This window comes from Chelon labrosus (genome assembly GCF_963514085.1).
Source record: "Chelon labrosus genome assembly, chromosome: 2".
Taxonomy (NCBI): Eukaryota; Metazoa; Chordata; class Actinopteri; order Mugiliformes; family Mugilidae; genus Chelon; species Chelon labrosus.
The window spans coordinates 16627836-16640707 of NC_140338.1; the positions used below are offsets into that span (position 1 = coordinate 16627836).

General features: G+C 43.0%; 2 protein-coding genes across 4 annotated transcripts in view; both read left to right on the forward strand.

Moving 5' to 3' along the window:
• On the forward strand, nt 1-10125 carry usp38 (ubiquitin specific peptidase 38). The gene is made up of 11 exons (XM_084569698.1): nt 1-324; nt 2254-2944; nt 3639-3774; nt 3891-4020; nt 4255-4356; nt 4746-4904; nt 5019-5212; nt 5308-5401; nt 5502-5608; nt 5778-7107; nt 8142-10125. Exons 2-11 carry the CDS (start codon nt 2263-2265, stop codon nt 8304-8306), a joined length of 3099 nt encoding a protein of 1032 aa, XP_084425824.1. The 5' UTR covers nt 1-324; nt 2254-2262; the 3' UTR covers nt 8307-10125.
• Nucleotides 10126-11808: 1683 nt separating this feature from the next.
• gab1 (GRB2-associated binding protein 1) overlaps nt 11809-12872 on the forward strand; it is a 50166-nt gene continuing 49102 nt past the window's right edge. For 2 of the 3 annotated variants that reach the window (XM_084555672.1, XM_084555674.1), the window contains exons 1-2: nt 11809-12374; nt 12560-12750. In XM_084555672.1, coding sequence (XP_084411798.1) covers nt 12679-12750 — 72 coding nt within the window. In that variant the 5' untranslated portion in view covers nt 11809-12374; nt 12560-12678. The remainder of the gene's footprint in view (nt 12375-12559; nt 12751-12872) is intronic. The other variant, XM_084555673.1, reaches the window with a different exon arrangement.

The following is a 12872-nucleotide window of genomic DNA, read 5'->3' on the forward strand; positions in this document are numbered from 1 at the left end:
GTACTCGAATATATTGTTCCAAATGGGCTACATTTATATCTAGCTCTTTCAAATAGTCAACAATATCCCACATGGATAACTACATTGATGGATCACACAAAATGCAACACCAACGGAGCAGGCAATATTAGGACGAAACCCGCTTCACACAAGGGTCCTACCGACATCTGTGTCCAATAGCAATGACGTCGATAGACGGTTAATCAGCTGATTCCGAGCGATCAAATGAACCAAAATAATACAGTTTCATCTGTCAAAAGTCGTTTAACCCCGAGCGACAGTTGAGGATCTTCTGGTGGGACACTGTTGACATGCTTTATTTGGGTAAGCTCATATTGTAAAAACCTGTGAATCGCGATAGTACATTGTTGTATTTATGCTAAGTCAGTGGCACCTGACGTTACTCGGCTAACGTTAGGCCTGTTTGGTGCTTTGTTCATCTTTTGTTGTCGTAACAACTGACGTTACGGAGGCGGTTGACCTTGTTGTGGCCGTTAAGCTCCGTGCTTTGTTTTAGCCACGTTTTAACTGCCGGATGTATCGGGATGCTTATTAAAGTTACCGCTACAGCTAGCGTTAGCAAGCTAGCCGCCTGTAGTGACACAGGAACAACAGAGCGGTTTGTGCTGCCTCAAGATAAGAGGAAAAAAAATATGTAAACACGTCTAAGCTACCATGCTGTTGTCAGGACTGATAACTCATGAATGAATAAATATTATAAAGCGAGGACATTTTGAAAAAAAGAAACCTAGAGAATATAGTCAAGCATTAAAAGTAACTAGACTGGTACTGTACTGAAACCGCCTCAACTTTTTTTCACTTTAACAGGTGTTATTTTAAAAATTAAAAACACATACACTGTGGTTGATGAAAAACAATACTTAACAACAAAACTTAAGAAAATTAACATTTTTTGAATCCATGACTTGAAAGTCACAGTAAAAAAAAATACCAAAATTGTAAAATCATTTGTCAGTTTTCAAACTTGTTTCTGCTTCTCATATGTAGGACTTTTCTTCTTTATATAAACTCATTCTATTTGTGTTGTGAACTGTTGGTTTTTTAGATTAGATTAGATTCAACTCCATTGTAATCATGCTGAGTATAGGAACTGAAATACACTTAGCATCTTACCAGAAGTGTTTACAGAACGTGCAGGTATGAAGTGCCAGCGCTGGTCAAATGAATGAAATGACGGCCATTTTTGGGATATTTTTATTTCAAAATGATGAAAATGATTTATGGGCGGCACAGTGGCGAGCTGGTTATCACTGATGCCTCACAGCGACAAGGTCACCGGTTCGAATCCATGGCCTGGGCCTTTCTGTGTGGAGTTGTGCATGTTCTCCCTGTGTCTGCGTGGGTTCTCTCCGGGTACTCCGGCTTCCTCCCACCATCCAAAGACATGCTCATTAGGTTAATTGGTGATTCTAAATTGGCTGTGAGTGTGAATGGATGTCCCTGGACAGGTCTCCAGTCCAGGGTGTACCCCCGCCTCTCGCCCGATGACAGCTGGGATAGGCTCCAGCAGACCCCCGGGACCCTTAACAGGACTAAGCGTGTATAGAAGATGAACACAGGAAAACAGATATTCAGTCTCCAATTAGTCTCTTATTTACACCAATAAGCCACAACATTAAAACCACTGAAAGGTGAAGTAAATAACATTGACCATCTTGTGACAATAATTCCTGCTGGGAAACTTTTGGACCTTTCATTCATGTGAATGTGGATGATACTTAGAAATGTATTTCTAAGTTTCTAATTTCTTCGACCCCATCCAACACTTACTGCCTACACATACTGTGGCTCAGAGTTGGTTATCCGTGAGGGTTAAGGTTCGATCCCCAATGCATGAACCACATAACAAATTGTCCTTGAGCAAGACACAGAACCCCAAGTTGGTACTGATGTGTGCGTAGATATGTCACTGTAAAGCGTTTTGAGTACCAAGAAGCAAAAAAGTGTGTCTGCCTTAATGGTTTACATGGACGCTAAATTAAAGTTTTTTGCGGCTACTTGTTCTGCCCACTGTGGAGCTTCCAAGCTGCTGTATTACCAAATATGTCTTTATTTATTTTTTGACCCAGCTTTATTGACAACACTGAATTCCTCACTACTTAAAATTGTGACAAATCTCTTGTGATTGAGTTAATTTTATTCTGATTTGGATTATTACTGGAATATTAGAAACAAATTATTATTATTATTATTGAAACAAAAAAGCAAACTGACAAATTATTTCTCTCGCAGACCGACATCATGGACAAGATTTTAGAGGGCCTCGTGAGCTCCGATCACTCTGTTCCAGTGAAGAAGGCCATCGTGAAGAAGGTCGTGGAAGCGGCAGAGAAAGAGGTGACGGAGGAGCAGTGTCAGGCTCTGTTCACCCTCACCACCCGCCTCATCTTGCTCGGTGAAGATGCCTTCCAGAAGCAGATCGGCTTCCAGGTTCTTGAAGCCTACGCCCGCTACCACCGCCCGGAGTTTGAGCGCTTCTTCAACAAAGACTTTGTCGTGGGTCTGCTCCAGCAGGGCTACGGGGAGCTGGACCGCAAGGACCCGGCCGTAATAGACTACATTCACTGTTGCCTGCGGCTGCTCATCAGCTGCCCCTCAGTGCTGGAGATCTTCGGCGGGGTTCAAGTGGAGGTTTTAAGGATGGTGTGTGAGCGCCCCGAGCCTGCTCTCTGTGCCCGCCTGAGCACACTGCTGTCAGACTTTGTGCAGTGCATCCCGAGGGACAAGCCGGGCGTTATGTTCTGCCAGCAGCTGGTGAGGACAATCAGTTACTTCCACTGCTTTGCCAGCGAAGAGCGGGAGCTGAGAGAGTATGTGGGCCAGGTGACGAAGGTTAGCACGCTGCTGCAGAACATCTGGAAGGCTGACCCAGCTACACTGCTGCCCTCACTGCAGGAGGTCTTCGCCATTATATCTTCCACAGGTTAGAGGTCTCCCTTTCTTACAAAGTTGGTTTCAGAGAGAAATTTTATACTGGAGCACAAGCTGTCTTTATTTTTATAGGGTAGGTTTCGAGACAGATTCCCAAAAGAAGCCTCAACATGAACTCATTTGGATTTTATTCATAGATTTGTAGTGGCCTCATTTTAGACGAGTTAAGGATATTTCAGCTTTAAGCCGAAGCTTTTTTTTTGTGTTGCCTGTGACGTTACAGCCGTTTGTACAGTATTGTGACTGACTAAACCTTAGATCAGCACAAAAAAAAGGTCTCATTGTCTTTATTTTAGTGACATTGTTCCACAAAAGTGCTGCTCTTCAGTGTTTCATTCATACGAGGGCAGATGCAGCCAAAACACAAAGGCACAGCTCCTCACCCCACTTCACAGATATGATCACAGGTACACAAACCATCCAAAAGAACCTTTGACGTAGGTCTCGCATTTTATGCAGCTCTAATAATATAAAGTTAAAATTTCACATTTGTTTCACACTGTAACACAAATAAGCCCTGCGATAGACTGGAGACCTGTCCAGGGTGTACCCCCGCCTCTCGCCCGATGACAGCTGGGATAGGCCCCAGCAGACACCCTTAACAGGAATAAGCGGGTACAGAAGATGAATGAATGAATGAATGTAACGCAAATAAATGCTGCAGTTGTGTATATGTGTTTTTGCAGACCCTTCCTTTGACCCATCCATCGCACTGGCCAGCCTGGTCCAGCACATCCCCGTCCAGATGATCACAGTGCTCATCAAGAGTCTCACCACGGACCAGAACGTCAGAGACGCAAACATGACTAAAGCACTCTGCAGGTCACTGGAGTTTAAAGACTGTATTTTAAATTCAGTCAATATGTTTCCTGCACATTTCTTTACTTAATGTACATTCTGTGTATATGTTAAATGTCCCTTTTTCTGCCTCTATATAGGATGATTGACTGGTTATCTTGGCCTTTGGCTCAACACATTGACACCTGGGTCATCGCTCTGCTCAAGGGACTGGCAGCAGTTCAGAAGTTCACTATCCTCATAGATGTCACTCTGCTTAAAATTGAACTGGTTTGTGCTCCTTATACTCCACGTTTCGGTTTATTATAGACCTCCTGGGGGAAACGTTAGGCAGAAATGATGTGCATCTTTTAAAACTGCACAGATGTTAAACTGCAGTAATAATTAAGCTAGATGGCATCAGTTTTTCATGAAGACGGCTCACCTTGGGCTGGTAAGCGACTTAAATTATTGAAGCACTTTGTCTCTTTTCAATCTTTTTCTTTTTCTTTTTTTAATTCAAAGGTGTTCAGTCGTCTGTGGTACCCCATTGTGCGGCAGGGGGCGCTTGCCGTGCTCTCCCATATGCTGCTGAGCTTCCAGCACTCCCCCGAGGCCTTCCATTTGGTAAGGGATCTCCTACTCTCCTCAAAAGCCCATTTCCCATTTCATGTGGCCACTTTATTGGTTTTCTCATTTTTTTGTCTCTTCTGGCTGAAATTACTTCAAAGCCGCGCTGCCTTCTTTTCCCAGAACCCCCTGGCTCGGCGCCCCTCTCTCGCTAATGATGTGTGAAGCACTTAAATGCCGAGCAATGGCCCTTGAGTTGGCCAATTTCATTAGAATCTAAAAACATGAATAGCCTCAAAAATACTCGGCAAATGAGACCGAACCCTCTGTGGAGTTCCCCGGCTGACAGCGCCACAGATTTGTATGATTAATGCTTGCCTTTCACAGTTTTCAGCAACGAGGTGTGCTCAATGTTTTTCTCGTCTCCTTACCCCCTCCTGTCTCAGGTTGTTCCACATGTAGTGCACCTCGTCCAGTCCTTGAGGACAGATGGCCTCCCCAACAGTAAAGCTTTCTTGCTGCAGTTCACTGAGCTCATACACTGCATGATGTATCAGTACTCCGGCTTCCCTGACCTGTATGATCACATAATAGAGGCCATCAAGGTAAAAGAGCTGGAAACACGTCTTACTATAGATGTGTATTTTAATAAATCTTCAGAAATTACACTTTTAGACTTTCTTCTTAATGTTACTCATTTTCCCACCTGCTCTTTTCAGGATCTCCCAAAACCAGCAGAAGAGAAGATCAAACTGGTGCTGAATCAAAGTGCCTGGACGTCTCAGTCCAACTCCTTCGCCTCCGGTCTAGTGAGGCAAGCTGGGAAGTCTGAGACGGGAAAGACGGGCCTGGTGAACCTGGGCAACACCTGCTACATGAACAGCATCATCCAGACCCTGTTCATGGCCACAGAGTGAGTCATCCCAACCACCACGCACACGAGGTCACGTCATCTTGTTTCTGTTTTTTAATGCAACTTAAGAATCAAACTTTTTGTTTTTTGATCAGTTTCAGGAGGCACGTTTTATCATTGCATCTAAATGGTTCCAACACACTAATGAAAAAGCTTCAGCTCCTGTTTGCTTTTCTTGCACACACTCAGGTTAGTTTTGACTTGTGTAATGAATAATGCAGAATATTGTTGCTGGTTGATTACAACAGTGCATGACAGTGTGGCTTGTGTGTTTGTCTGCGGCCTACAGAGGGCAGCATACGCTCCCAGAAACTTCTTGGAAGCGTCCCGTCCTCCCTGGTTTAATGTGGGCTCTCAGCAGGACTGCTCAGAGTACCTCAGATTTCTTCTAGACAGGTACTGTAAAACTGCAGTAGACAGCAGTCAAAATAGGTTGCATCAAGTTGTGTACTGCTCCTACGTGCCAGATGTATTAAAATGAGTCATTAGTTCGTTTTTCGTTTGTATTCTCTTAGCTCTCAGATCTGGTGAGTAATGATGAGTGTGCCTGTGTCCTGATCTTAAGGTTACATGAGGAGGAGAAAACAATTCAGGTCCTGGAATCAGCCAAGCCAAAAGTCCCCTCCCTTGCCGACACGAGCAGTAAAGACGCAACGTGTCCACCTTCTGCGGAAGAACAAGAAGAATCTCATTTGACTCCAGCGGAAACCAAACCAGAAAATGACGGAAGGACTTTAATAGAAACGATGTTTGGTGGGAAGCTGATCACAGGCATCCGCTGTATGCAGTGCAACTGTATCTCTGAGAAAGAAGAGCCTTTTACAGACCTCTCTTTGGCCTTTTGTCCGGCTGCCACCTCTCAGAACAGTCCTCAAGCTGAGGGGCCCTCAGAGGAGCCTAGGGTTCTCTGTCAGGGATCTGTCAATGGCGGCAGTGAAGTTCCTGAGCCTGGCGCGGCCAAAGCTCCGGCCACCAGTGTCCATTTTGTGCCGGCGACAACTGAGCCTCCCATGTCCGTGCCTGACCTGGTCAACTATTTTCTGGCTCCAGAGATCCTTGACGAAGACAATGCCTATTTCTGCGAGAAGTGTAGCTCCCTCCAGCGGGCAGAGAGGACCATGAAGGTGGTGTCCGCACCAGAGTACTTGATCCTCACCCTGCTGCGGTTCTCATACGATGCCAAATGCCATATCCGCAGAAAGATCCTGGAAAATGTCACCATACCACCACTCATGAGACTTCCTGTGCATGCCCGGTCAATGCCTACGCAGTGCTCGTCTTCTGCCTCTTCTCCCCTGCAAGTGGATTCTCCTGAGAGCAGCGAGAATCTGGCCAAGAAACTCAAACCATCGCAGCTGGACGAGGAGGAAGAGGAGAAGGCGAGGATCGATGGAGAAGAGGAGATGTTGATCCAGTCGGTTCCCTATGTCCTCAGCTCTGTGGTGATGCATTCTGGTATGTCGTCCGAGAGTGGCCATTACTACTCTTACGGTCGCAACATCAACGGAGCAGATGGAGCACAGCATCCAGCCAATCACTTTGCCATCAAAGAGGATTTGGGGAACGGCCAGGCCGAGAGTAGCCTCTGCACATCCTCGGCTCTCTCACTCCCACCCGAACAGGGCAACGCGCTATCCAATAGCGGCTCGGAGGGAAAAGATTGGCTGCTGTTCAACGATAGCAGGGTGACATTCACATCTTTCCAGTCGGTGCAAAACATTACCAATCGCTTCCCCAAGGACACGGCTTACGTGCTCATGTACAGGAAACAGGATCTTGCGGGGCCGAACCTAAATGGAGAATTGACGGCGAATGGAATGAGACTGAATGCTGAACCTCCCCTGCAAAAAGAACTACTGGATGCTATTATCAAGGACAACAAACTGTATTTACAGGTAAGCAGGGTTGAATACAAAAAACATTTCTGCCACATATTGGCATTATGTTATTGGGGCCTTTAGATTGTGACGGTAAACTCAGACCAAGGCTACATACATTCTGAGGTATACACACAGGAAGAGAGAACGTGCACTAGCGAACAGCTACAACAATTTCGAAGTGATGAACCACAAGCTAAACACTTTACATGGACGGGGCTCAACTGTGTTTACACCTTGCATCCAATCTATTCCAGCGTCTTCGGACCCTTAAAACAAAGATTGTTGGAAGCACAGTTTTTAGTTTGCGCAGTATCTACGGCAAATTGTCCAATACCTGCAGTAAGAGCGGTGTAAAAGACAACTATGTGGATGTGTACAGTACATGTGCCATGATACAGTTTACTATAGCTGTAGTGAGACAGTTGACTGTAAGTGGTGTATGTTTTTAGTCTTTCATAACAGTTTGGTCGTTCTCCAGTACCAACAAAAAACTCTCTGGTCTTATATGGATGTAATCGATTTCTGAGACCATGTTAAAACACTCATTAGGACAAATGTGCACATATTAGTGTGCATGTTCATATATAACTGGAAACACAAAGCTTATTGTTCATGTTTTACACACACTCGACTTAAAGCATCATCACTACTAACCCTCGTAAGTGTGAGGTCAGTATTGAAGTGAAAGATTCACTCAGGTGGAGCTCAGTGGAGAGAAAATAAACTATACAGATAACTAAGCACTGCAGAGTGTAGTTTTTTTTTTTATGACTGCACTTGAAGGCAAATCTAAACTGTCTTGTTGTAAGATGTGAGGTGCAATTTCACGAGCCATTGAGCTGTACCGTGTTGACGTTCCACTGCACTTGTTCAAGTAACTAAAGTGAATCTCCTCTAGGGGGTGCTGTAATAATAGAAAGTGACAACTCTGATACACGATCACGCCGTTTCTGCTGACCTGGAATAGCATGGTTTAGACTTGAGTCCCGTGTGCGCTTAAAAATAAGCTAACGTGAAAACATTTTCTCTTTCCTCTGTGCTGCTGATAGGAGCAGGAGCTCAATGCTCGGACCCAGGCTCTTCAGGCTCCTTCATCCTCCTGCTCGTTCAGGCCCAACGGTTCAGATGACAATAACCCACCAGGGAGCTGTGGCCCATCTGGTGGAGGAGGAGGGGGCGGGGGCTTCAATACCATTAGTAGACTAGTCTTCTGAAAGAAACGTGTTGCTCCGATCACTCAGGAGCGTGAACTGTCATACCATGTACAGCATATAACCTCATCAGAAGAGCACTGAAAGGCTCACACACACACACAGAGCATCCACAGTTTGCTCTGATCTGAGAAAAGATTTTTTTTTTTTAAAGTATTATTTAAGTAATTATTATCTGAAATAGTTTTTGCCACTCTTATAGTCATTATCTTAATAATTTGTTCTTCCATGAATCCTGCAAATTTTAAAACTTGAAGTGGACAGTACGCTTTTGTGCAAATACGTTCTCTTCTCTGATATTTGCATCGATGAGTATGTGAAAACGGTTTGGTTACCTCTTACACAGCAAAACACTTACATGTGAAACTTCACGTTCACAATGCAGACGAAAGCATTTATCTGTACAGTTTGGATTTGTCATTCTTGCGACAGACACGGCTCACAGACTTTGTTTACCTTTCTGATTTGCATGCAGCTTCTCTTCCTGAGCTGTTGGGATTGATTTTTCTGATATTGGAATCTTTTTTGACGTGTGCTTTGTTGGTTTATAGTTTTCATATCACATGCAATAAGTGTACATACGACTTAACGTTTCCAGCTAATCACGTAACACAAACACATGTGGAAATCAAAAAAAATATATATGCGGGGAATTTTCAGCATAAAGGTATTTTCAGTATGTAGAGTATTTAAAGCTGTCGGCTGGTGTCATCTACTCAGAACTAAACTGCAAACTACTTGTTTTAGCAGATTTCACCACAGGCAACTGACAGCATATTCTAATGTATTCCTCTGATTTGATCATTCAGGGAGACTTGTGTGTTCTTGCTGATTTTATGTGCCTTTTGATATTTAATGCAGATTTTGAGGAGGGGCTTGGTTCAACTGAGAGTTATACTGTGTTAATATTAACAATGGCTTCAACTTTCCCCAAAAGTAAAAAGAAATCTGTATTTGTTGCGTTGTCTTACATAACCAGGAAGGATGTTTTAAGTTATTTACAGTGGTCTGTTGGCATAAAGGTGGGCAGATGTTGGGGGATAAAAGTATAAATGTAGTAGTAAAACATAAAAAGGAAAACAAGACAAGTATAATAAAGCCGTTGCTGGTTTCTGGAAACCTTTAATTAGTTTCTTTGGAAAGGAGCCAAACACCAAAGAGTGTGTTGCTATGCTGTTGTGTACTGTACCTTCATGTCTGTGACTTGTTCCAGAGTTTCATTATTTCTACATTACTGCAAAGAATATGTGGAACCAACTCTAATATCACATCTTGTTGTTGAGTTTTGAAAAGATCTCCTACTGTATATAATCTCTGTTTTGACTGCAGTATGTACAGATCTTCCCGTGATGGTGCCATTTTTCTCCGGGCACTACATGGACTTGAGGCTGCAAACAATATGTTGTGTTTTTTCTTTTTTTTTTTTTTTTAATGAATTAAATCAAATTTTAAATCCAGCATGTTACTGTCACCGGAAACCTCAAGAAACCATTTAAAAAGAGAAAAAAAAAAGTGAGAATTTTTAGTATGTAAGTGGCATTGTTGATTAAAAAAAAATATATATACAGAATGTACGTATGTTTGTTTCATAATTCATCAAGACACGCATGTGGATCCCCTTTTTCTTGGTTTGATTGCAAAATAGTTCCACACAAATAGAGGGGAGTATAAACACGCCAGTGACTGGAAAAGGGAACTGGGGCGTCACGTGCAGTCATTTTCGATTCCCAAAGGCACAGAGCGAATGACAGCTGTCATGTAGCAGGAAGAAATTGTTAAAGTTTCGGGTTTTTGTAGAACTGATGTGGCAAAAAACACAGCGGTAGCACCAGAGCTTTCAAAGGGCATCTGGAAAAATCAATGACTCTTAATTATTAATCAGCCAAACCATTTTACTTTTTCTCCCTCTGTTTGCTGAAATGCTTTGGAGGAAGTATGTTTAGTGTTCATCTACACTTTAATGATTCATTAAGGTTTTATTCAGTTTGCAGACATTGTCAGAGTTGTTTGGTATACTGAATTCTTATGTATGTGAATCCTACGGCTATACACTGCAACTCAGATGTATAGTTAAAAACATGAATAATATATGGGATCCTTCAAAGCTTGCTTTTTAAAATATTTTTGTTTAATTTTTGCATATAAATGACTTTATTTTGACTGCATATATTTACTAGTATTATTATTGTTATTATTTAAATTTGGGGTTAACTTAGGGTTGGCTAAGGCACCCCTGTGACTCCATAGCCCTGAGCTGTTCAATGCTGTAATGCTGAAACAGTAGCGCTACAGGTATCAGAAGAATTCATTAACTGGGACTGGCATATCGTGTCTGCAACCTTTCATTGCTCCCAGATTCTCCATCCTCACCGAGGCTGTTGAAAGCGGCGACGTGTCTGTAAAGTCATTAATCAGAGTAACAGGGAACATCCTCTGGGGGAAGTGTTTACCATTACAATAGCATTCCAATAAGATTCCTCAGATGCTTTCCCGAGTCCACTGGAAACACGCCTTTGTCAGTGGATTGGACTAGTTATGGATGCTCTGCTGATCCCAGCAGATTGACCACTTCAGTTACGGGCACACAAGAAGAACAGCTTTATAACCAGTGTATGGTATAAATGTTGGCATTTTAGATTACTATTAAACTCAAATACTAACATATATGGTATCAAATCTATTTCAGAAGCAGATTTTAGGTTTGGTTAAAAATAAATACCATGTTGGGAATAAGTAGACATCTCTACAAATAAATGTATAGTGGCACTAGCTGAAAATAAACATTGCATAAAGTATACTTATGCATAGGTCACTGAGTGCACTCTCCCAGCACTATCAAGACATTTTATGGCGAGTTTTCTATACAACATGCATTGTGGACAGTGTAGTTCAGACGTGCAATGATTCCCTGGGACCTCTGAGGCTGTAACGCTGAGGTGGGTCCTTTCTTTGTCTCTTCTCAGGCTGTCTGAGGCCACTTTTTGCGTTCATCCAGAGGCGCATTCAGCTCTGCTGACTTCTCGTCCATGTGTCAAACCACCCTACATTCCTTTGTTGTATTTTTTTGAGACGGGACACTGGGGATTTTTTTGAACTACATGTCCCATGGTTGAAGCACTACAGTTTTTCCCTGCACGCCGACGCCACCGCCTCCTGGGCTCGTCCTCCGAGGGAGCAGTTAAGTAAAGGTAATGAGAAAACACACAACTTCCGGTTATTATTTCAAAATAAATCCCGGAGTGAGGGACATCACGTTGAGGCGACATAACGAATCAGTGCATTTTAACGTTTAAACATGAATATTAAAATAAAGAAAGAGTATTAATAAAAACAGAATTAATAGAGTTAGAGTTCATAAATTCGAGCTAAATGTTTAAATAATTTGTTAGCGTGCCAAATATTAGCCAGTAAAGTAAAAGTAGTAGGTTATATATATATATACTTTAATTTACCCTAACGGGTTTCGCTGTTTATATTAGAGAGCAGTACGATAGTATTCTCACGCTAATCGTTTATTTTGAAAGCAGGACACAATCACTTCCGGTTATTTTAGCCGTTGCGACCGTTAGCTTAACGCAGCCATGTTTTCAGTGGAGGTTGAGTTCAGGGAAAGACGGAGCCACCCTGTCAATCACAATTAAGGAACCATGGGAGTAAACTGGTAGGAAAGCTCGGCGAAACCACTGTGTTGTTACCGTCAAGATTGTTTTAATCTGCGCACAGACGACAAGTATGCACCGGCGCACTGTGGGACGTTTGAATCGGACCTCTCCCAACTGGGAATCGCTCCACTTTGACGGGAATTAGCATGAAACGTTACACATAACAGCAAAAAAAGAAAAGAAAAAAAAAAACTTAGCGACTCTCAGTTGCCTGCGCCTGTTTTTTTTTTTTTTTTTGTTGTTGTTGTTGTTGTAGTTTGAACAAAAATACACAAGTCACTGTTGATATTAGTAGAAAAAAGGCGGTTCCGCTGAGGTTTCTAGGCACTCCAGGCTCGGGATATTAGTCCTTTATTTGACTACAACTCGTGGAAATCTGGTCGGTGCATTTCAGAGAGCTGCCTCGTCGGTGAGTCGACTTTCGAAGAGGCGGCGGCGGCGTCTGTTGCTCACAAGAAAAAAAAAAAAAATGGCCTATAAAAATATACATATACAACATTTGAACTTTTTTTCTGTCTTTCTTTTCAACTGAACCGTCTGAGCCTTGTGTCAACTGTGTCTTTTTTTTTTTTTTTTCTTCTTCTTCTTCTCCAGGTAGACGAAGACACTCCCAAAAACAAACGAAGCCAAACGGCGATCAGCGCTCAAACTCCAGGGAGAAGCAAAGCAAGCAAGCAAGCAAGGAAGGAGCAGCAACAGCAGCAGCAGCAGCGATGAGTGGGGGAGAGGTGGTGTACTCAGGCTGGCTGAGAAAGTCTCCTCCTGAAAAAAAGTTGAGACGTTACGTAAGTACACTTTATATCCTCGTTTGTTACGCTGAGATAAAATAACCTGTTCAGGCTAAACGCGCCCGCTGCTCCCCGGAGACTTTGCTCGTAGTGGCGGACATGTGTAGGCCTCATCTTGT

Excerpts from the sequence above, each read along its gene's own strand:
- usp38 (XM_084569698.1), top strand. The coding sequence starts at position 2,263 with ATGGACAAGATTTTAGAGGGCCTCGTGAGCTCCGATCACTCTGTTCCA. Across the intron at positions 5,213-5,307 it reads ACCCTGTTCATGGCCACAGA|TTTCAGGAGGCACGTTTTAT; the intron begins GTGAGTCATCCC and ends TTTTTTGATCAG. Across the intron at positions 5,402-5,501 it reads CTTTTCTTGCACACACTCAG|AGGGCAGCATACGCTCCCAG; the intron begins GTTAGTTTTGAC and ends TGCGGCCTACAG.